Here is a 25240-nt window from a genome sequence, read left to right as displayed (position 1 = left end):
TTTATCTGGCCTGATTCTACCGTACCGACCCTCACTGACCCTGAGTTTAATTGTTCCTCAAACCAGGACCAAGACCCCCGGGGGGGCTGCATTCAGCTCCTATGGCCCCCGTCTGTGGAACAGCCTGCCGGGGAGCCTCGGAGACCCCAGAGGTTTTTAAAAAAAGGTTTCAAACTCTAATTAATCAGGCTTTTAACTGATTTCTGTATATGTATATATGTATATATGTATATATGTATATATGTATATATGTGTATATGTATTAAGGTGGCCCTTCCCGAGGGGTACATTTTCAAAATAATATTTTTTCAGCTCCAACCCCCTAAATTTGTTGGAATAGCTGGAAAAACTCTCCTGGTGAATTATTTCCCAATTCCAACAACATTTAGCCCTCCCTCAATGAGACTGACGTTTAGCCTTATCTCGTCAAGGTCCTAGCTCCAGGACCCAAGCACCATGCAAGGTGGATGTCCAAAGCCATCTATGCACTGAAGGTATGGATGTTCCGGAGCCAATTCAAGCTCACAGCAAGAGAGGAGGAGGGCCTGCGGCAAATCGCTGTCTTCGTATGTCTCCTGTATGCTAAAGCATGGACACTGGCACCAGATGCCGCCGCCGCCCCAAGACAGGACTTGATGGCCTACCCCGACCCTCAATCCAGCCGGGACTTAGCTAAGGCAGCCCTGAACAAACTCGGAGGGCATCTGTGGTATCTCTCAGAGGAGCTTGTCGCTCTGGCACTTTTTGACCCACCTCATCACAGTGGAGGAAAAGAGGCAAATCCTCACCACACTTCATGCCACAGTGGGAGATGAATCTCCAGAAAAGCACCCAACACCCCCAAATCAAGCTCTTTCTGAACTCCAGCTGAAAGACTTGGCAACAACCAACACAGGACAATTCTTCCAGAAGCTGAGTTTGGAAGACGGCTTCCTGGACCCTGATCCTGCTCCTTGGCAGCAGCGGGAAGACTTCCAGACATGAAGACTTCCAGACATGGAGACTTCCAGATATGGAGACTTCCAGACATGGAGACTTCCAGACATGAAGACTTCCAGACATGAAGACTTCCAGATATGGAGACTTCCAGATATGGAGACTTCCAGATATGAAGACTTCCAGATATGAAGACTTCCAGATATGGAGACTTCCAGATATGAAGACTTCCAGATATGAAGACTTCCAGATATGAAGACTTCCAGATATGGAGACTTCCAGATATGAAGACTTCCAGACATGGAGACTTCCAGATATGGAGACTTCCAGATATGAAGACTTCCAGACATGGAGACTTCCAGATATGGAGACTTCCAGATATGGAGACTTCCAGATATGAAGACTTCCAGATATGAAGACTTCCAGATATGGAGACCTCCAGATATGAAGACTTCCAGATGTGAAGACTTCCAGATATGGAGACTTCCAGATATGAAGACTTCCAGACATGGAGACTTCCAGATATGGAGACTTCCAGATATGGAGACTTCCAGATATGAAGACTTCCAGATATGAAGACTTCCAGATATGGAGACCTCCAGATATGAAGACTTCCAGATGTGAAGACTTCCAGATGTGAAGACTTCCAGATATGAAGACTTCCAGATAACAGCAGCAGCAGCAGCAGCAGATAGCGGTCATCAGTCACCATGCTGAGCGCAGTGTTGCCTTAATCCAAGAATACAATGGAAAGCTAACTCCAGTAGCTGCTAGTATGGTGTCTCAGTAGAAGAACTGCTGGTATGGTGTCTCAGTAGAAGAGCTGCTGGTATGGTGTCTCAGTAGAAGAACTGCTGGTATGGTGTCTCAGTAGAAGAACTGCTGGTATGGTGCCTCAGTGGAAGAACTGCTGGTATGGTGTCTCAGTAGAAGAGTTGCTGGTATGGTGCCTCAGTAGAAGAGCTGCTGGTATGGTGTCTCAGTAGAAGAGCTGCTGGTATGGTGCCTCAGTAGAAGAGTTGCTGGTATGGTTCCTCAGTAGAAGAGCTGCTGGTATGGTGTCTCAGTAGAAGAGTTGCTGGTATGGTGTCTCAGTAGAAGAGTTGCTGGTATGGTGCCTCAGTAGAAGAACTGCTGGTATGGTGCCTCAGTAGAAGAGTTGCTGGTATGGTGTCTCAGTAGAAGAGTTGCTGGTATGGTGCCTCAGTAGAAGAACTGCTGGTATGGTGTCTCAGTAGAAGAGCTGCTGGTATGGTGCCTCAGTAGAAGAGCTGCTGGTATGGTGCCTCAGCAGAAGAGCTGCTGGTATGGTGCCTCAGTGGAAGAACTGCTGGTATGGTGCCTCAGTAGAAGAGCTGCTGGTATGGTGCCTCAGCAGAAGAACTGCTGGTATGGTGCCTCAGTGGAAGAACTGCTGGTATGGTGTCTCAGTAGAAGAACTGCTGGTATGGTGCCTCAGTGGAAGAACTGCTGGTATGGTGTCTCAGTAGAAGAGTTGCTGGTATGGTGTCTCAGTAGAAGAACTGCTGGTATGGTGCCTCAGTAGAAGAGTTGCTGGTATGGTGTCTCAGTAGAAGAACTGCTGGTATGGTGCCTCAGTAGAAGAACCAGGTAAACAATAGACGGCTCAGCAGCCTTAAAGGAACATAAACAGATATTTGGGACAGAGACTGAAAGTTGGATAATGGATATGGAATATGAATATTACTTTTTATTTAATGATTAAAGGTCACTGAGGGAGGGGTCAAGGTGGTCCAATTGAGAAAAAAATTCACAAGGAGAGTTTTCTCAGTTAATCCAACAAATTTCATGGGTTGGAGCTTAGAATGTCCAACTTCCATATTTAAGGACCACCCCTAATATGTGTATATGTATATATGTGTATATATGTGTATATATGTATATGTGTATATGTGTATATATGTATATGTGTATATGTGTATATGTGTATATGTGTATATGTGTATATGTGTATATGTATATTACCTATTTATTGACCTTCTTTTACCTACTTTATCTATTAATCTACTGTTATCAGGTTGTTAACTGAATCTTTTATCTCCAGTGGTTCCTCTCAGGGGGCGCTACACTGGAGGGACGTTCTCGTGGGTTCCCCCGTCCCGGGAACCTGCTTGGTCCCCCACGTATGTTGTGGGACTTGCCTGTCTGCCCGGGCTGGGGGGGATCTGTGGGGCAGCGCCCCCTGTGGTCAGAGGCTGTGCCACTCCCAGTGTGGACGGCCCCCAAATGTGTCCTGTCCTCAGTGTCCTGCCATGTGTGTGTGTGTGTGTGTGTGTGTGTGTGTGTGTGTGTGTGTGTGTGTGTGTGTGTGTGTGTGTGTGTGTGTGTTCTATTGTATCTTTGTACTGTTTTTAAATCATGTTAAACACTTTGTTTTTCATCAATTGTAGAAAAGAAGTGCTATAAAAATAAAGTTGATTGTTTAATAGAACCGTTCGAAGCTCGTCTGAAGAGCCACGACTCTGTACCACCGCACGTTCAGTGACCACCGCACGTTCAGTGACCACCGCACAATCAGTGACCACCGTACGTTCAGTGACCACCGCACGTTCAGTGACCACCGCACAATCAGTGACCACCGTACGTTCGGTGACCACCGCACGTTCAGTGACCACCGCACGTTCAGTGACCACCGTACGTTCAGTGACCACCGCACGTTCAGTGACCACCGCACAATCAGTGACCACCGCACGTTCAGTGACCACCGCACGTTCAGTGACCACCGTACGTTCAGTGACCACCGCACGTTCAGTGACCACCGCACAATCAGTGACCACCGCACGTTCAGTGACCACCGCACAATCAGTGACCACCGCACGTTCAGTGACCACCGTACATTCAGTGACGCCCGTACGTTCAGTGACGACAGTACGTTCAGTGACGACAGTACGTTCAGTGACGCCCGTACGTTCAGTGACGACAGTACGTTCAGTGACGCCCGTACGTTCAGTGACCACCGTACGTTCAGTGACGCCCGTACGTTCAGTGACGACAGTACGTTCAGTGACGCCCGTACGTTCAGTGACGACAGTACGTTCAGTGACGACAGTACGTTCAGTGACGCCCGTACGTTCAGTGACGACAGTACGTTCAGTGACGCCCGTACGTTCAGTGACGACAGTACGTTCAGTGACCACCGCACGTTCAGTTACGACCGTACGTTCAGTGACGACCGTACGTTCAGTGACCACCGTACGTTCAGTGACGACCGTACGTTCAGTGACCACCGTACGTTCAGTGACCACCGTACGTTCAGTAGGTTCAGTGATGACAGTACGTTCAGTAGGTTCAGTGACGACCGTACGTTCAGTGACCACCGTACGTTCAGTGACCACCGTACGTTCAGTAGGTTCAGTGATGACAGTACGTTCAGTAGGTTCAGTGACGACAGTAGGTTCAGTGACGACAGTACGTTCAGTGACGACCGTACGTTCAGTGACGACCGTACGTTCAGTGGGTTCAGTGACGACAGTACGTTCAGTAGGTTCAGTGACGACAGTACGTTCAGTGACGACAGTAGGTTCAGTGGGTTCAGTGATGACAGTAGGTTCAGTGACGACAGTACGTTCAGTGGGTTCAGTGACGACAGTAGGTTCAGTGGGTTCAGTGACGACAGTAGGTTCAGTGACGACAGTAGGTTCAGTGACGACAGTAGGTTCAGTAGGTTCAGTGACGACAGTAGGTTCAGTGACGACAGTAGGTTCAGTGACGACAGTACGTTCAGTAGGTTCAGTGACGACAGTACGTTCAGTGGGTTCAGTGACGACAGTAGGTTCAGTGACGACAGTAGGTTCAGTGGGTTCAGTGACGACAGTAGGTTCGGTAGGTTCAGTGACGACAGTAGGTTCAGTAGGTTCAGTGACGACAGTACGTTCAGTGACGACAGTAGGTTCAGTGACGACAGTACGTTCAGTGACGACAGTACGTTCAGTGACGACAGTACGTTCAGTGACGCCCGTACGTTCAGTGATGACAGTACGTTCAGTGACGCCCGTACGTTCAGTGACGACAGTACGTTCAGTGACGACAGTACGTTCAGTGACGCCCGTACGTTCAGTGACGACAGTACGTTCAGTGACGCCCGTACGTTCAGTGACCACCGTACGTTCAGTGACGCCCGTACGTTCAGTGACGACAGTACGTTCAGTGACGCCCGTACGTTCAGTGACGACAGTACGTTCAGTGACGACAGTACGTTCAGTGACGCCCGTACGTTCAGTGACGACAGTACGTTCAGTGACGCCCGTACGTTCAGTGACGACAGTACGTTCAGTGACCACCGCACGTTCAGTTACGACCGTACGTTCAGTGACGACCGTACGTTCAGTGACCACCGTACGTTCAGTGACGACCGTACGTTCAGTGACCACCGTACGTTCAGTAGGTTCAGTGATGACAGTACGTTCAGTAGGTTCAGTGACGACCGTACGTTCAGTGACCACCGTACGTTCAGTGACCACCGTACGTTCAGTAGGTTCAGTGATGACAGTACGTTCAGTAGGTTCAGTGACGACAGTAGGTTCAGTGACGACAGTACGTTCAGTGACGACCGTACGTTCAGTGACGACCGTACGTTCAGTGGGTTCAGTGACGACAGTACGTTCAGTAGGTTCAGTGACGACAGTACGTTCAGTGACGACAGTACGTTCAGTGACGACAGTAGGTTCAGTGGGTTCAGTGACGACAGTAGGTTCAGTGACGACAGTACGTTCAGTGGGTTCAGTGACGACAGTAGGTTCAGTGGGTTCAGTGACGACAGTAGGTTCAGTGACGACAGTAGGTTCGGTAGGTTCAGTGACGACAGTAGGTTCAGTGACGACAGTAGGTTCAGTGACGACAGTACGTTCAGTGGGTTCAGTGACGACAGTAGGTTCAGTGGGTTCAGTGACGACAGTAGGTTCAGTGACGACAGTAGGTTCAGTAGGTTCAGTGACGACAGTAGGTTCAGTGACGACAGTAGGTTCAGTGACGACAGTACGTTCAGTAGGTTCAGTGACGACAGTAGGTTCAGTAGGTTCAGTGACGACAGTACGTTCAGTGGGTTCAGTGACGACAGTAGGTTCAGTGACGACAGTAGGTTCAGTGGGTTCAGTGACGACAGTAGGTTCAGTGGGTTCAGTGACGACAGTAGGTTCAGTAGGTTCAGTGACGACAGTACGTTCAGTGACGACAGTAGGTTCAGTAGGTTCAGTGACGACAGTACGTTCAGTGGGTTCAGTGATGACAGTAGGTTCAGTGACGACAGTACGTTCAGTAGGTTCAGTGACGACAGTAGGTTCAGTAGGTTCAGTGACGACAGTACGTTCAGTAGGTTCAGTGACGACAGTACGTTCAGTGGGTTCAGTGACGACAGTAGGTTCAGTGGGTTCAGTGACGACAGTAGGTTCAGTGACGACAGTAGGTTCAGTAGGTTCAGTGACGACAGTACGTTCAGTGACGACAGTAGGTTCAGTGACGACAGTACGTTCAGTAGGTTCAGTGACGACAGTAGGTTCAGTAGGTTCAGTGACGACAGTACGTTCAGTGGGTTCAGTGACGACAGTAGGTTCAGTGACGACAGTAGGTTCAGTGACGACAGTACGTTCAGTAGGTTCAGTGACGACAGTAGGTTCAGTAGGTTCAGTGACGACAGTACGTTCAGTAGGTTCAGTGACGACAGTACGTTCAGTGGGTTCAGTGACGACAGTAGGTTCAGTGGGTTCAGTGACGACAGTAGGTTCAGTGGGTTCAGTGACGACAGTACATTCAGTAGGTTCAGTGACGACAGTAGGTTCAGTGGGTTCAGTGACGACAGTAGGTTCAATGACGACAGTACGTTCAGTGGGTTCAGTGACGACAGTACGTTCAGTAGGTTCAGTGACGACAGTACGTTCAGTAGGTTCAGTGACGACAGTAGGTTCAGTGGGTTCAGTGACGACAGTAGGTTCAGTGACGACAGTAGGTTCAGTGGGTTCAGTGACGACAGTAGGTTCAGTGGGTTCAGTGACGACAGTACGTTCAGTGGGTTCAGTGACGACAGTAGGTTCAGTAGGTTCAGTGACGACAGTAGGTTCAGTGACGACAGTAGGTTCAGTGGGTTCAGTGACGACAGTAGGTTCAGTGGGTTCAGTGACGACAGTACGTTCAGTGGGTTCAGTGACGACAGTAGGTTCAGTGGGTTCAGTGACGACAGTAGGTTCAGTGACGACAGTAGGTTCAGTGGGTTCAGTGACGACAGTAGGTTCAGTGGGTTCAGTGACGACAGTAGGTTCAGTGGGTTCAGTGACGACAGTAGGTTCAGTGGGTTCAGTGACGACAGTAGGTTCAGTAAGTGCCAAACGGCTATGAGAGAACCTGACAATACGCCTCTGCTGTTTCTCAGGTTCCTGGTTCCACCGTTGAGAAGCGAGGCCGTCAGAGGGAGGCTGACGTCTCTCCTGCCCCGTTTGGAAACGTGAAGTCAGATTGTATTTTGATCCTTTTTTTGCAGGCGGACATGAAAGTGAAAAAGTAGTTCCTCTTTAGGTTTCTTTTGAGTTCTGTTACAAAATGTTCATCCTGAATAAGAAAATGAAAATGCAGTTTGGATGATGCATTAATCATTTTAATTTCTGCTAATGCTTTTTAATTTTCAAATTTGACATTTTAAAATGAATTTTAGTCTATTTGCTGGAGCATCTTTTGAAAATTAAAACTTAAACGTCATTCCCTTTTTCATTTTAATTAAGGCTCAGGATGGGCAGTCTGTATAAGAAGATTAAAATGCAGTTTGGATGATTGATTAATAATTTTTATTTATGAGTCAAAAAATGCAGTTTAATCCTAAAATGAAAAAGTATTTCTGTTAAAACATTTCAAATTGATTTTTGAGCCTCATTGGCTTCCATAATAAACCACTGCCACGACCTTTGACCTGGTTGGTGTTTCTCTGAAGCGTCTTGAGCTTTAGGATTAAAAGAGAACCCGTTGGGGTCAGCAGTGTCCCGCAGGACACCAGCTGAGTGAGCAGGGAAATAATCCTCAAGCAGAACACTGAAACTTTTAGAGTTTCTTCTTGGTTTTGTTTGACTCCTCAATCTCGTCATTGATCCAGCAGCAGCCCGGCCTCCTACCTGGGGCTCCTCACCAGGAGCTTCTGGATGAAATCTTTGGCCATGGAGCTCGTCATGCTGAAGTGCCCATCATCAAACTCATACTTCATGTCCAAGATGTTCTTCAGGGTGTCTTCGTCAGTGTGGTCCTGGAACGGGGACAAACCACTCAATCTGAGGGCAGAGGAAAAACAGAGGACTGAACATTTAATCTGAGGACTGAATGAAATCAATCCGTCCTGCGGCCTATACGACAACACTGGATTAACATACCAGGATATCTCTGTTACCTGGATTATCATACCAGGATATTTCTGTTACCGGGATTATCATACCAGGATATCTCTGTTACCGGGATTAACATACCAATTCAATTTCAATTTCAATTTTTTTATTTGTAAAGCGCTAAATCACATCAACAAACATCTCAAAGCCTCTTACAATGATAGAGAACAACAGAACCCAACTAAACCTTCCAGAACCTCTTACAATGATAGAGAACAACAGAACCCAACTAAACCTTCCAGAACCTCTTACAATGATAGAGAACAACAGAACCCAACTAAACCTTCCAGAACCTCTTACAATGATAGAGAACAACAGAACCCAACTAAACCTTCCAGAACCTCTTACAATGATAGAGAACAACAGAACCCAACTAAACCTTCCAGAACCTCTTACAATGATAGAGAACAACAGAACCCAACTAAACCTTTCCAAAGCAAGCAGATGCCAGGGTATCTCTGTTACCAGGATTAACATACCAGGGTATCTCTGTTACCAGGATTAACATACCAGGATATCTGTTAGCTGGATTAACATACTAAAATATCTCTGTTACCTGGATTAACATACCAGGATATCTGTGTTACCTAGATTAACATACCAAGATATCTCTGTTACCTGGATTAACATACCAGGATATCTGTGTTACCTGGATTAACATACCAAGATATCTCTGTGACCTGGATTAATATACCAGGATATCTGTTACCTGGATTAACATACCAAGATATCTCTGTTACCTAGATTAACATACCAAGATATCTCTGTTACCTAGATTAACATACCAGGATATCTGTGTTACCTAGATTATCATACCAGGATACCTGTTACCTGGATTAACATACCAGGATATCTGGGTTACCTGGATTATCATACCAAGATATCTCTGTTACCTGCATTAAAATAGCAGAATATCTGCGTTACCTAGATTAACATATAAGGATCTCTGTGTTACCTAGATTAACATACCAGGATACCTGTTACCTGGATTAACATACCAAGATATCGCTGTTACCTAGATTAACATACCAGGATATCTGTGTTACCTAGATTAACATACCAGGATACCTGTTACCTGGATTAACATACCAGGATATCTCTGTTACCTGGATTAACATACCAGGATATCTCTGTTGTCTGGATTAACTAACCCAGACATTCTGGATCCTGATCAGCATTAACAGGAAGCAGGTTATCACCTCACTAGTTCAACCAGAGTTTCCCTCCAGGATCAGAGCGTTCACCTGAAAGGGGCGGAGCTTGCAGCATGTGACCAATCACAGAGGGAGAAACCCTGCAGAGCAGCTGACTCTACCATAGAGGAGCAGTTAATCTCTGAGATTATGAAGAATTCCAACCCATCCAGCAGCTCAGAGCAACACTGCTGCTGCAGCCAGAACCAGAACCTTCCTGACTTGTTAATGCTGACTTGGTGAGATTAGAGCAGATTAATTCATGGGACAATAGAACCGGAGTCACTTTCACTTTATTCCAGCAGAACGGTTCCAGGCAGAGCTTCCTCACTGCTCTGCTTTTACTTTACATTTTACCTCCACTGGTTCTGAGGCGGAGGTTCTGAGGAGGAGGTTCTGAGGAGGAGGTTCTGAGGCGGAGGTTCTGAGGAGGAGGTTCTGAGGAGGAGGTTCTGAGGCGGAGGTTTTGAGGAGGAGGATCTGAGGCGGAGGTTCTGAGGAGAAGGTTCTGAGGCGGAGGTTCTGAGGAGGAGGTTCTGAGGAGGAGGTTCTGAGGCGGAGGTTTTGAGGAGGAGGTTCTGAGGCGGAGGTTCCTCCATGTGAGTGTGGTTCCTGTTGGAATATTAATTCATCACCGTGACGACAGGAGAAGTTCTGCTTCCATTAATTCATGGTTCTGCAGTTCTGTCAGCGTCAGCATTATTATTAAGATCATTATTCCAGATCAACCCTCGAGGAGCCAAACAGACTTGGAACAAGTCAAGAACAAGAACAAGAACAAGTCAAGAACAAGAAACAAGAACCAGAACCAGAACCTCCTTCAAAGCTCAGAGACCAGGATTTATTGGGTTCTGTCAAAAAGATTGTTCTAGATACTTTCTCTTCTCCTCTCCACTGCAGCTCAGAGCTGAACCTGCCCACCAATCACCATCATTTAAGAATAGGCGGGGCATTTTCCAGGAGATCTGATTGGTCAGGAGGCGGAGCTTTACACTCACTGTGATCTTATCCAGAACATATCCTGCTCCAGAGCAGGTTAGACATTCAGAGTCAGTTACCATGGTGATATATCCTGGGAAGAAGTGAACCAGCATCATAATAAGGAAAACCAAAGTTAATCCTGAAGTTCCCAAGATAAGAGAAATCCAGAGTTAGTCTTGAAGTTACCTGGACAAGATAAAACCAGAGTTAATCCTGAAGTTACCTGGATAAGAGAAAACCAGACTTAATCCTGAAGTTATCTAGATAAGAGAAAACCAGAGTTAATCCTGAAGTTACCTTCAGAAAAGAAAACCAGAGTTAATCCTGAAGTTACCTGGATAAGAGAAAACCAGACTTAATCCTGAAGCTAACTATATAAGAGGAAAACCAGTGTTAATCCTGAAGTTACCTAGATAAGATAAAACCAGAGTTAATCCTGAAGTTAACTGGATAAGAAGAAACCAGAGTTGAAGTTACCTGGATAAGAGAAAACCAGAGTTAATCCTGAAGTCACCTGGATAAGAGAAAACTAGAGTTAATTCTGAAGTTAACTGGATAGGAGGAAACAAGAGTTAATCTGGAAGTTGCCTCGATAAGAGAAAACTAGTGCTAATCCTGAAGTTACCTGAATAAGAGAAACCTAGAGTTAATCCTGAAGTTACCTAGATAAGAGAAAAGTAGAGTTAATCCTGAAGTTACCTGGACAAGAGAAAACCAGAGTTAATCCTGAAGTTACCTAGATATCAGAAAACCAGAGTTAATCCTGAAGTTTACTGGATAAGAGGAAACCAGAGTTGAAGTTACCTGGATAAGAGAAAATCAGAGTTAATCCTGAAGTTACCTGGATAACAGAAAACTAGTGTTAATCCTGAAGTTACCTGGATAAGAGAAAACTAGAGTTAATCCTGACGTTACCTCCATAAAAGAAAGCCAGAGTTAATCCTGAAGTTACCTGGATAAGAGAAAACCTGAGTTAATCTTGAAGTTAACTGGATAAGAGAAAACTAGAGTAAATCCTGAAGTTACCTGGATAAGAGGAAACTAGAGTTAATCCTGACGTTACCTAGATAAGAGAAAACCAGAGTAAATCCTGAAGTTACCTGGATAAGAGGAAACTAGAGTTAATCCTGACGTTACCTAGATAAGAGAAAACCAGAGTTAATCTTGAAGTTAACTAGATAAGAGAAAACCAGAGTTAATCTTGAAGTTAACTAGATAAGAGGAAACCAGAGTCGCAGCCCTGGTTCTTCACCATCAGACCAGATGAAACAGAGACACGTCTTTCTAATAAAGCCTGAGTTGTTTCCTCAACAACCACAAACTCAACATGTGGTTGAGAACCTTCTGGATTTTAACTCCCCCCCCCCCCCCCCCCCCCCCCCAAAAAAAACTCAAGACCCCCCGACCCCCCCAGGCCCTCTCGGAACACTCAGACACTCCGGACCCCCCAGACTCCCTGGACCCCCGGACTCCTTGGAATCGCAGGACCGCCTGGATTCCCTGGACCACCCGGACTCCCTAGACCCCCGGGACTCCCTGGACCCCCCCAGACACCCTGCTATTCCCTGGACCCCCCACATAACATGCCCCCTGCAAAGTGAAGAGCTTTACTTACAGGATGTAGGTGATGACTCCGATGCTCCTGCAGAAAGATGAACAGAGGTGGAGGGTTAGAACCCGAACCCGAACCTGAACCTGAACCTGAACCTGAACCTGAACCTGAACCTGAACTGGCAGACTCACCACATGTCGGCTGCGGTGCTCAGAGGCTCCGAGTTGATGACCTCCGGAGCTGAAAGCAGCAGAGAAGAAGGTGAGAAGGTCAGAGAGACGAAGCTCCACCAACATGAAGCGCCGTGAGGAAGACGTACGTCTCTCGTGAGGAGGAGGTACGTCTCCCGTGAGGAAGACGTATGTCTCCCGTGAGGAGGAGGTACGTCTCCCGTGAGGAGGAGGTACGTCTCCCGTGAGGAGGACGTACGTCTCCCGTGAGGAGGAGGTACGTCTCCCGTGAGGAAGACGTACGTCTCTCGTGAGGAGGAGGTACGTCTCCCGTGAGGAAGACGTATGTCTCCCGTGAGGAGGAGGTACGTCTCTCGTGAGGAGGAGGTACGTCTCCCATGAGGAGGAGGTACGTCTCCCATGAGGAGGACGTACGTCTCCCGTGAGGAGGACGTACGTCTCCCGTGAGGAGGACGTACCTCACGGTGCTTCATGTTGGTGGAAGAGTGCTGGAGTTTTCTCATCATTCAGACGTCTTCTGAACAAGTTGTGGAAATTGTCAATGTGACGGAGCACTCTTGAACGCACCGTCATGCCCCGAGCGGTGCGCCTTTCCTCTCTCCGCTGGCCGGAGAGTACCAGCGCTGGGGGCACGCACACACGGCGCTGTCAATCTTATGGTGGAGATCAACTCCAGAAACTGGTTCCCGGGTCCAGGGACATGTTTCCCTGCTGTAGGCAGACGAGGGTGCACACTCGCTGCCTACACGTCACTCCTACATTCACACACACACACCTTCTCTCACCCTCCAGAGTAGCGGAGGGCAGTACGTGGTAATTTGTATTTAATTATGGAAAGATAAATGATAGAAAATCTGTTTATTTATGTGTTAGAATTTGGGTTTAAGAATAAAATAATGAACTTTGTTGACGAAAGGTTCCGCCCAGTGGGAGGGGCTAAACGGATAAAACGGGCCGCTCTGGGCCAGATGGGGGGGTTGGACTCTGGTTAGAGGGGGGGACCGGTAATGATCTGTGGAGCTTTATTGGTATATCCTGAAGTTGAGGAAGAACCCTTATGTATATAACCTGTACAGATTTGTATATAGAGTTTTCTTTGCTTTGATTATTTTCACATTTGGGTATTTTTCTTTTTATTTGCACTTTGTAAATATTCTGATTCACTGTTTGGAGAGGCCTGAAAAATAAATTGAAAAACAACAAACACAGCTGACGACTACGCCATCGTTTTTCCCAGTTTGGGAAGGTCGTTGAGAGGACCCCGCCACAGTCAGCGTGGTCCAAATGAATTTGTGCCATTTTCTAACAAACTCCCAGTTTTCATTAAATGCTGACATTTTCTCGCTCTTTCTTTCACGAAGGCTCCAGAAGCTCAATACGCTGAGTCATTTGGTTTTTCAGTAAACTGCAGCTTGTTGAACGACATGGTTTTCCTCTAGTCTGGATTATGTCAGGATTATATTCTGGTTCCATCTGAGGCTTCAGGAGTCACAGAGCGAGTCCCCTGTCAGTTCGAGTAGCAACCTTCTGCAAACTGAATAAAGATCAACAGTTTGTCCTCACCGATGTACTGAGGAGTTCCGCTGCTGCTCCTGAACTCCTCCCCCGGACCGAGGAGGCGCGCCAGGCCGAAGTCGATGAGCTTGATCCTGGGGTGAGGCGACGCTCTGTCTGACAGCATGATGTTCTCCGGCTGAACACAGAACAGGAGAAGGCTGAAGATGGTCCTGTGGCGGTGGTTGGTGTGCTGGCGGCTGCTGGCGGCTGCTGGCCTGTACCTTCAGGTCGAAGTGGGCGATGTTCTTGCTGTGCATGAACCCCAGACCTTCCAGGATCTGCTGCAGGAACTGGATGGCTTCACTCTCCAGCAGGTTCTCCTTCTCTGCTATGAAGTCAAACAGCTCTCCTCCGCTCACCCTGAAGGACCAGAAGACAGGTCAGAGTGACGTCAACACGGAGACACTACAACATGGAAACACTACAACATGGAGACACTCCAATATGGAGACACTTCAACATGGAGACACTTCTACTTCAACATGGAGACACTTCAACATGAAGACACTTCTACTTCAACATGGAGACACTTCAACATGGAGACACTCCATGGAGACACGCCTACTCCAATATGGAGACACTACAACATGGAGACACTACAACATGGAGACACTCCAACATGGAGACACGCCTACTCCAATATGGAGACACTTCAACATGGAGACACTTCAACATGGAGACACGTCTACTCCAATATGGAGACACTTCAACATGGAGACACTTCAACATGGAGACACGTCTACTCCAACATGGAGACACTTCAACATGGAGACACTCCAACATGAAGACACTTCTACTTCAACATGGAGACACTTCAACATGGAGACACGCCTACTCAAATATGGAGACACTTCAACATGGAGACACTTCAACATGGAGACACGTCTACTCCAACATGGAGACACTTCAACATGGAGACACTCCAACATGAAGACACTTCTACTTCAACATGGAGACACTTCAACATGGAGACACTTCAACATGAAGACACTTCTACTTCAACATGGAGACACTCCAACATGAAGACACTTCTACTTCAACATGGAGACACTTCAACATGGAGACACTTCAACATGAAGACACTTCTACTTCAACATGGAGACACTCCAACATGAAGACACTTCTACTTCAACATGAAGACACTTCTACTTCAACATGGAGACACTTCAACATGGAGACACGTCTACTCCAACATGGAGACACTTCAACATGAAGACACTTCTACTTCAACATGGAGACACTCCAACATGGAGACATGTCTACTCCAACATGGAGACACTTCAACATGGAGACACTTCTACTCCAACATGGAGACACATCTACTCCAACATGGAGACACTTCAACATGGAGACACGTCTACTCCAACATCGAGACATGTCTACTTCAACATGGAGACACGTCTACTCCAACATGGAGACACTTCAACATGAAGACACTTCTACTTCAACATGGAGACACTTCAACTTCAACATGGAGACACTTCAACATGAAGACACTTCTACTTCAACATGGAGACACGTCTACTCCAATATGGAGACACTTCAACATGAAGACACTTCTACTTCAACATGAAGACACTTCTACTTCAACATGGAGACACGTCTACTCCAACATGGAGACACTACAACATGGAGACACTTCTACTTCAACATGAAGACACTTCTACTTCAACATGGAGACACGTCGACTCCAACATGGAGACACTACAACATGGAGACACGTCGACTTCAACATGGAGACACTTCAACACGGAGACACGTCTACTCCAACATGGAGACACTTCAACATGGAGACACTTCTACTTCAACATGGAGACACGTCTACTCCAACATGGATACACGTCTACTCCAACATGGAGACACTTCTACTCCAACATGGAGACACTTCAACATGAAGACACTCCAACATGGAGACACGTCTACTCCAACATGGAGACACGTCTACTTCAACAAGGAGACACTTCAACATGGAGACACGTCTACTTCAACATGGAGACACTTCTACTCCAACATGGAGACACTTCAACATGAAGACACTTCTACTTCAACATGGAGACACGTCTACTCCAACATGGAGACACGTCTACTCCAACATGGAGACACTTCTACTCCAACATGGAGACACTTCAACATGGAGACACGTCTACTCCAACATGGAGACACGTCTACTTCAACATGGAGACACTTCAACATGGAGACACTCCAACATGGAGACACGTCTACTCCAACATGGAGACACTTCAACATGAAGACACTTCTACTTCAACATGGAGACACTTCAACATGAAGACACTTCTACTTCAACATGGAGACACTTCAACATGGAGACACTCCAACATGGAGACACGTCTACTCCAACATGGAGACACTTCAACATGAAGACACTTCTACTTCAACATGGAGACACGTCTACATCAACATGGAGACACTTCAACATGGAGACACTCCAACATGGAGACACGTCTAATCCAACATGGAGACATTTCAACATGGAGACACGTCTACTCCAACATGGAGACACGTCTAATCCAACATGGAGACATTTCAACATGGAGACACGTCTACTCCAACATGGAGACACTTCAACATGAAGACACTGGAGACACGTCTACTCCAACATGGAGACACTTCAACATGGAGACACTGCTACTCCAACATGGAGACACATCTACTCCAACATGGAGACACTTCAACATGGAGACACGTCTACTCCAACATCGAGACACTTCTACTTCAACATGGAGACACTTCAACATGAAGACACTTCTACTTCAACATGGAGACACTCCAACATCGAGACACGTCTACTCCAACATGGAGACACTTCAACATGGAGACACGTCTACATCAACATGGAGACACTTCAACATGGAGACACTCCAACATGGAGACACGTCTACTCCAACATGGAGACACTTCAACATGGAGACACTTCAACATGGAGACACTTCAACATGGAGACACGTCTACATAAACATGGAGACACTTCAACATGGAGACACTCCAACATGGAGACACGTCTAATCCAACATGGAGACACTTCTACTCCAACATGGAGACACTTCTACTCCAACATGGAGACACTTCAACATGAAGACACTGGAGACACTTCAACATGGAGACACTTCTACTCCAACATGGAGACACTTCAACATGGAGACACGTCTACTCCAACATGGAGACACTTCAACATGGAGACACGTCTACTCCAACATGGAGACACTTCAACATGGAGACACTTCAACATGGAGACACGTCTACATCAACATGGAGACACTTCAACATGGAGACACTCCAACATGGAGACACGTCTAATCCAACATGGAGACACTTCAACATGGAGACACGTCTACTCCAACATGGAGACACGTCTACATCAACATGGAGACACTTCAACATGGAGACACTTCTACTCCAACATGGAGACACTTCAACATGGAGACACTTCTACTCCAACATGGAGACACTTCAACATGGAGACACTTCTACTCCAACATGGAGACACTTCAACATGAAGACACTTCTACTTCAACATGGAGACACGTCTACTCCAACATGGAGACACTTCTACTCCAACATGGAGACACATCTACTCCAACATGGAGACACTTCTACTCCAACATGGAGACACTTCTACTCCAACATGGAGACACGTCTACTCCAACATGGAGACACTTCTACTCCAACATGGAGACACTTCTACTCCAACATGGAGACATGTCTACTCCAACATCGAGACACTTCTACTCCAACATGGAGACACTTCAACATGGAGACACTTCTACTCCAACATGGAGACACATCTACTCCAACATCGAGACACTTCTACTCCAACATGGAGACACGTCTACTCCAACATCGAGACACTTCTACTCCAACATGGAGACACTTCAACATGAAGACACTTCTACTTCAACATGGAGACACTTCAACAAGGAGACACTTCAACATGGAGACACGTCTACTCCAATATGGAGACACTTCAACATGAAGACACTTCTACTTCAACATGGAGACACTTCAACAAGGAGACACATCTACTCCAACATGGAGACACGTCTACTCCAACATCGAGACACTTCTACTCCAACATGGAGACACTTCAACATGAAGACACTGGAGACACATCTACTCCAACATGGAGACACTTCAACATGGAGACACTTCTACTCCAACATGGAGACACATCTACTCCAACATGGAGACACTTCAACATGGAGACACGTCTACTCCAACATCGAGACACTTCTACTCCAACATGGAGACACTTCAACATGAAGACACTCCAACATGGAGACACGTCTACTCCAATATGGAGACACTCCAACATGGAGACACTTCAACATGGAGACACGTCTACTCCAACATGGAGACACGTCTACTCCAACATCGAGACACTTCTACTCCAACATGGAGACACTTCAACATGAAGACACTGGAGACACGTCTACTCCAACATGGAGACACTTCAACATGGAGACACTGCTACTCCAACATGGAGACACATCTACTCCAACATGGAGACACTTCAACATGGAGACACGTCTACTCCAACATCGAGACACTTCTACTTCAACATGGAGACACTTCAACATGAAGACACTTCTACTTCAACATGGAGACACTCCAACATCGAGACACGTCTACTCCAACATGGAGACACTTCAACATGGAGACACGTCTACATCAACATGGAGACACTTCAACATGGAGACACTCCAACATGGAGACACGTCTACTCCAACATGGAGACACTTCAACATGGAGACACTTCAACATGGAGACACTTCAACATGGAGACACGTCTACATAAACATGGAGACACTTCAACATGGAGACACTCCAACATGGAGACACGTCTAATCCAACATGGAGACACTTCTACTCCAACATGGAGACACTTCTACTCCAACATGGAGACACTTCAACATGAAGACACTGGAGACACTTCAACATGGAGACACTTCTACTCCAACATGGAGACACATCTACTCCAACATGGAGACACTTCAACATGGAGACACTCCAACATGGAGACACGTCTACTCCAACATGGAGACACTTCAACATGGAGACACTTCAACATGGAGACACGTCTACATCAACATGGAGACACTTCAACATGGAGACACGTCTACTCCAACATGGAGACACGTCTACATCAACATGGAGACACTTCAACATGGAGACACGTCTACTCCAACATGGAGACACGTCTACATCAACATGGAGACACTTCAACATGGAGACACTTCTACTCCAACATGGAGACACTTCAACATGGAGACACTTCTACTCCAACATGGAGACACTTCAACATGAAGACACTTCTACTTCAACATGGAGACACGTCTACTCCAACATGGAGACACTTCTACTCCAACATGGAGACACTTCTACTCCAACATGGAGACACATCTACTCCAACATGGAGACACGTCTACTCCAACATGGAGACACTTCTACTCCAACATGGAGACACTTCTACTCCAACATGGAGACACGTCTACTCCAACATGGAGACACGTCTACTCCAACATCGAGACACTTCTACTCCAACATGGAGACACTTCTACTCCAACATGGAGACACATCTACTCCAACATGGAGACACTTCAACATGGAGACACGTCTACTCCAACATCGAGACACTTCTACTCCAACATGGAGACACTTCAACATGAAGACACTTCTACTTCAACATGGAGACACTTCAACAAGGAGACACTTCAACATGGAGACACGTCTACTCCAATATGGAGACACTTCAACATGAAGACACTTCTACTTCAACATGGAGACACTTCAACAAGGAGACACATCTACTCCAACATGGAGACACGTCTACTCCAACATGGAGACACGTCTACTCCAACATCGAGACACTTCTACTCCAACATGGAGACACTTCAACATGAAGACACTGGAGACACGTCTACTCCAACATGGAGACACTTCAACATGGAGACACTTCTACTCCAACATGGAGACACATCTACTCCAACATGGAGACACTTCAACATGGAGACACGTCTACTCCAACATCGAGACACTTCTACTCCAACATGGAGACACTTCAACATGAAGACACTCCAACATGGAGACACGTCTACTCCAATATGGAGACACTCCAACATGGAGACACTTCAACATGAAGACACTTCTACTTCAACAAGGAGACACTTCAACATGGAGACACGTCTACTCCAACATGGAGACACGTCTACTTCAACATGGAGACACTTCAACATGGAGACACTCCAACATGGAGACACTTCAACATGAAGACACTTCTACTTCAACATGGAGACACTTCAACATGGAGACACATCTACTCCAACATGGAGACACGTCTACTTCAACATGGAGACACTTCAACATGGAGACACTCCAACATGGAGACACGCCTACTCCAATATGGAGACACTTCAACATGGAGACACGTCTACTCCAACATGGAGACACTTCAACATGAAGACACTTCTACTTCAACATGAAGACACTTCTACTTCATCATGGAGACACTTCAACAAGGAGACACTTCAACATGGAGACACGTCTACTCCAACATGGAGACACGTCTACTTCAACATGGAGACACTTCAACATGGAGACACTCCAACATGGAGACACTTCAACATGAAGACACTTCTACTTCAACATGGAGACACTTCAACATGGAGACACATCTACTCCAACATGGAGACACGTCTACTTCAACATGGAGACACTTCAACATGGAGACACTCCAACATGGAGACACGCCTACTCCAATATGGAGACACTTCAACATGGAGACACGTCTACTCCAACATGGAGACACTTCAACATGAAGACACTTCTACTTCAACATGAAGACACTTCTACTTCATCATGGAGACACTTCAACAAGGAGACACTTCAACATGGAGACACGTCTACTCCAACATCGAGACACTTCTACTCCAACATGGAGAAACTCCAGGATCAGGGTTAGTTAAGGTCGGGGTTAGTTACGTCAGGGTTAGTTGACTCACAGCTCCAGGCTCAGGGTTAGTTACGTCAGGGTTAGTTGACTCACAGCTCCAGGATCAGGGTTAGTTAAGTCAGGGTTAATTCACTCACAGCTCCAAGCTCAGGGTTAGTTAAGTCAGGGTTAATTCACTCACAGCTCCAGGCTCAGGGTTAGTTACATCAGGGTTAGTTGACTCACAGCTCCAGGATCAGGGTTAGTTAAGTCAGGGTTAATTCACTCACAGCTCCAGGCTCAGGGTTAGTTACATCAGGGTTAGTTGACTCACAGCTCCAGGCTCAGGGTTAGTTACGTCAGGGTTAGTTGACTCACAGCTCCAGGATCAGGGTTAGTTAAGTCAGGGTTAATTCACTCACAGCTCCAGGCTCAGGGTTAGTTACATCAGGGTTAGTTGACTCACAGCTCCAGGATCAGGGTTAGTTACATCAGGGTTAGTTGACTCACAGCTCCAGGCTCAGGGTTAGTTAAGTCAGGGTTAGTTGACTCACAGCTCCAGGATCAGCACCACCTCAGCGCGGCTCTCAAACACGTCCTTCAGCAGCACCACGCTGGGGTGCTGGATGGCGTGCAGGATGTCCACCTCGCGCTCCACGCTGCTGCGCTCCACGCCCATGCGGCTGCAGGCGCTTCTCCGGATCTTCAGGAACTTTGCGGCCCAGCTCGTCCCCGAGACTCGCTCACACACCTGGCGAACCTGTCCGAAGTGGCCACTGCGGGTGGGGACAGGGAGTCAGCGTGAGGCTTCACCTGGTCGCCACATCAGCAGACTGCTACGTCAGGGGAAACATTCTCATGCAGCTCTAGAGCTTTCTGGATCAACAGGTGGAATGAAAATGAGAAACATGTACCGTAGTTCCTGGACTAGAAGTCACACTTTAGTCTGTGAACAAATACAAGGTGAAGAGAGAAAAACATGTGACGAGTCTCACTGCTCTAGCTCAACTTTTATTTTTATATTTCATCACTTTTACTTTGAAGGATGTGGACAATTTTCTTTTTGGAGACATTTTTCTGTCTCTGTCACTTCCTGCAGTCATGGAGGTTTTAAAGTGGCGCTGTAGCAGCTTCCTGCTGGCACACAGAGACATCTAGTGGTCAGTGATGGTATCTACCATATATCTTATGTTCAAGTCGCTACTTAATACACACGGCTCAAACACTAAAGGAGCGCCTCAACAAACCAATGTAACTCCAAGTGTGTCACACTGGTGTGACATCAGCCTGTCCAGGTAGGAAGCAACACTAACAGTGAACCAGTTTCACTTGTTGTTGTTGTACCATGACGCTGTTCTCCTGGTTCCTGGCTGAGGTTCTGCTCACTGGTGAATGTTGTTAGTGTTCTCCGTCCTGGAGGCAGCAGGAGGCGAGTCGACAACCAACACAAGTTGCTCAGGTTGAGCAACTCATCCGACATGGAACATCAATGTGAGCTGTGGTGAGGTCTGCTGTGTCTCCCAGCACAGTGTCCAGAGCATGGAGGAGACACCAGGGGACAGGCCAGGACACCAGGAGACGTGGAGGGGGGCGTAGGAGGGCAACAAGCCAGCAGCAGGACCTCTACCTCCTCCTTTGAGCAAGAAGGAACAGGACCTGCAACATGACCTCCAGCAGGTCACTAATGTGATGGTTCTGCTCAAACGGTCAGAAACAGACTTCCCCAGGGTGCTATGAGGGCCTGAAAGAACAACAGACTGAACGACAGACTGACAGAACGACAGACAAAATGACAGACTAAAAAGAACGACAGACTGAATGACAGACTGAAAGAACGACAGACTGAATGACAGACTGAAAGAACAAAAGACTTAAAGAACGACAGACTGAAAGAACGACAGACTGAAGGAACAACAGACTGAAAGAACGACAGACTGAAAGAACGACAGACTGAATGACAGACTGAAAGAACGACAGACTGAAAGAACGACAGACTGAATGACAGACTGAAAGAACGACAGACTGAAAGAACGACAGACTGACAGAACGACAGACAAAACGACAGACTAAAAAGAACGACAGACTGAATGACAGACTGAAAGAACAACAGACTGAAAGAACGACAGACTGAAAGAACGACAGACTGAATGACAGACTGAAAGAACAACAGACTGAAAGAACGACAGACTGAAAGAACAGACTGAAAGAACAACAGACTGAAAGAACGACAGACTGAAAGAACGACAGACTGAATGACAGACTGAAAGAACGACAGACTGAATGACAGACTGAAAGAACGACAGACTGAAATAACGAGAGGCAGAATGACAAACAGAAGAAGAGACAGACAGAACTACCGACAGAACGAGAGACAGACAGAATGACAGACAGAACAACTGACAGACAGAACGACTGAAAGACAGAACGACAGTCATATGAAGAAAGAGTTGAGATGTTCTTACCTTCCCAGAACTTCTCCAATCTCATAGAAGTCCTCCACGTTCTCCGGCTTGAAGACGGCCATGCTGCTTCACTCCTCCTCCTCCTCCCTCCTCCTCCCTCCTCCTCCTCTTCACTCCTGTAGGTCCACACACACACACACACACACACACACACACACACACACACACACACACACACACACACACACACACACACACACACACAGTGACTGAGTTCCAGTCTGACAGCATGTCATTCCTCCACTTCCTGTTCCAGGAGCCATTAACCCCTCGGTTAATTCACTGGAAACTCAAACATTTCAAAGTAGCTGAGTTTTTGTTGTTTGGTTCTTTGTTCAAACCAGAGTTGCCCACCAGGGGGCGCCACCCCAAAACGGGAGCTTGTGAATGTTGTCAACAATATCATAATAGCTGATATCATAAACCGCCTCTGGTAAATGTAGCCGCTAAACGCTAGCAGGACTAGTATAAACATTAGAAAAACATTTCATTGTAAACCTCCGGGGGGCGTCGCTCTGCGGCTGGAGCTTAGTAGACACTGAACCATCTGATTTTTCGTGTGAGCAAAGGAGGCTATGCTATCACTATGCTATCACTATGCTATCACTATGCTATGGCTATGCTATCATTATGCTATGACTATGCTATCACTATGCTATCACTATGCTTTGGCTGTCCTATCATTATGCTATGGCTATGCTATGGCTATGCTTTGGCTGTGCTATCATTATGCTATGGCTATGCTATCACTATGCTATGGCTATGCTATCACTGTGCTATGGCTATGCTATGGCTATGCTTTGGCTGTGCTATCATTATGCTATGGCTATGCTATGGCTATGCTCTCACTGTGCTATGGCTATGCTATCACTATGCTATGGCTATGCTATCATCATGATTGACAGTTCCTACGGCCAATCAACACGCACCACATCATTACCAGTCAAAACATCACATGATGAGGAAGCTGACACATGAAACAGGGTCAGAACCAGGTCCAAGTTGGAACAGGGTCAGAACAGGGTCAGAACCATGTCCCTGTTGGAACCGAGTAAGAACCAGGTCCATGTTGGCACAGGGTCAGAACCAGGTCCAAGTTGGAACAGGGCCAGAACAGGGTCAGAACCATGTCCCTGTTGGAACCGAGTCAGAACCAGGTCCATGTTTGCACAGGGTCAGAACCAGGTCCAAGTTGGAACAGGGTCAGAACCAGGCCGATGTTGGAACAGGGTTAAAACCAGGTCCATGTTGGGACAGGGTCAGAACCAGGCCGATGTTGGAACAGGGTTAAGACCAGGTCCACATTGGAACAGGGTTAGAACCAAGTCCATGTTTGAACAGGATCAGAACCAGGTCCATGTTGGAACAGGGTCAGAACCAGGTCCAAGTTGGAACAGGTTCAGAACCAGGTCCATGTTGAAAAAGGATCAGAACCAGGTCTACGTTGGAATAGGGTCAGAACAGGGTCAGAACTAGGTCCAAGTTGGAACAGAGTCAGAACCAGGTCCATGTTAGAATAGGGTCAGAACCAAGTTTGATTGAAGTTTGATTGTTGAGAATTGATCAGCAGTAACCAGCAGGGGGCAGTAACCAGGGGGCAGAACCTACAGGAGATAGAATCTACAGGGGGCAGTAACCACAGGGGGCAGTAACCAGGAACATTAACCGGGGGGCAGTAATCAGCAGGGGGCAGTAACCAGGGGGCAGAACCTACAGGGGATAGAACCTACAGGGCGTTACTGCTACCAGGAACAGTAACCGGGGGGCAGTAACCAGCAGGGGGCAGTAACCAGGGGGCAGAACCTACAGGGGATAGAACCTACAGGGGGCTACTGCTACCAGGAACAGTAACCGGGGGGCAGTAACCACAGGGGGCAGTAACCAGGAACAGTAACCGGGGGGCAGTAACCAGCAGGGGGCAGTAACCAGGGGGCAGAACCTACAGGGGATAGAACCTACAGGGGGCAGTAACCACAAAGGGCAATAACCAGGGCCCCTGCAGACTGAGGTCCAGATTGAGGTGGAGAACCGTCAAGCTTTCAGTTC

The 25240-nt window shown here is 46.9% G+C and overlaps 1 protein-coding gene across 5 annotated transcripts in view; it reads right to left on the bottom strand.

Annotated features, from left to right (window-relative positions):
* Nucleotides 1–25240, bottom strand: part of LOC308123008 (death-associated protein kinase 2) — a 33122-nt gene that overhangs the window by 6520 nt on the left and 1362 nt on the right. The window contains exons 2-9 of one of the 5 annotated variants that reach the window (XM_080485225.1): nt 23038–23310; nt 22077–22710; nt 21287–21508; nt 14008–14146; nt 13793–13922; nt 12230–12278; nt 12102–12128; nt 8049–8201 (exon numbers count right to left, since the gene is read on the bottom strand). In XM_080485225.1, coding sequence (XP_080341351.1) covers nt 8049–8201; nt 12102–12128; nt 12230–12278; nt 13793–13922; nt 14008–14146; nt 21287–21411 — 623 coding nt within the window. In that variant the 5' untranslated portion in view covers nt 21412–21508; nt 22077–22710; nt 23038–23310. Of the gene's footprint in view, nt 1–8048; nt 8202–12101; nt 12129–12229; nt 12279–13792; nt 13923–14007; nt 14147–21286; nt 21509–21646; nt 21679–22076; nt 22711–23037; nt 23311–25240 lie in introns of all 5 variants that reach the window. The other 4 variants (XM_080485224.1, XM_080485226.1, XM_080485227.1 and 1 more) reach the window with 4 other exon arrangements.

The sequence above is a fragment of the Lipophrys pholis genome (assembly GCF_963383615.2).
Source record: "Lipophrys pholis genome assembly, chromosome: 17".
Lineage (NCBI taxonomy): Eukaryota > Metazoa > Chordata > Actinopteri > Blenniiformes > Blenniidae > Lipophrys > Lipophrys pholis.
Note: the sequence above shows the minus strand (reverse complement) of the source record. Positions and strands in the feature narration are given on the sequence as shown.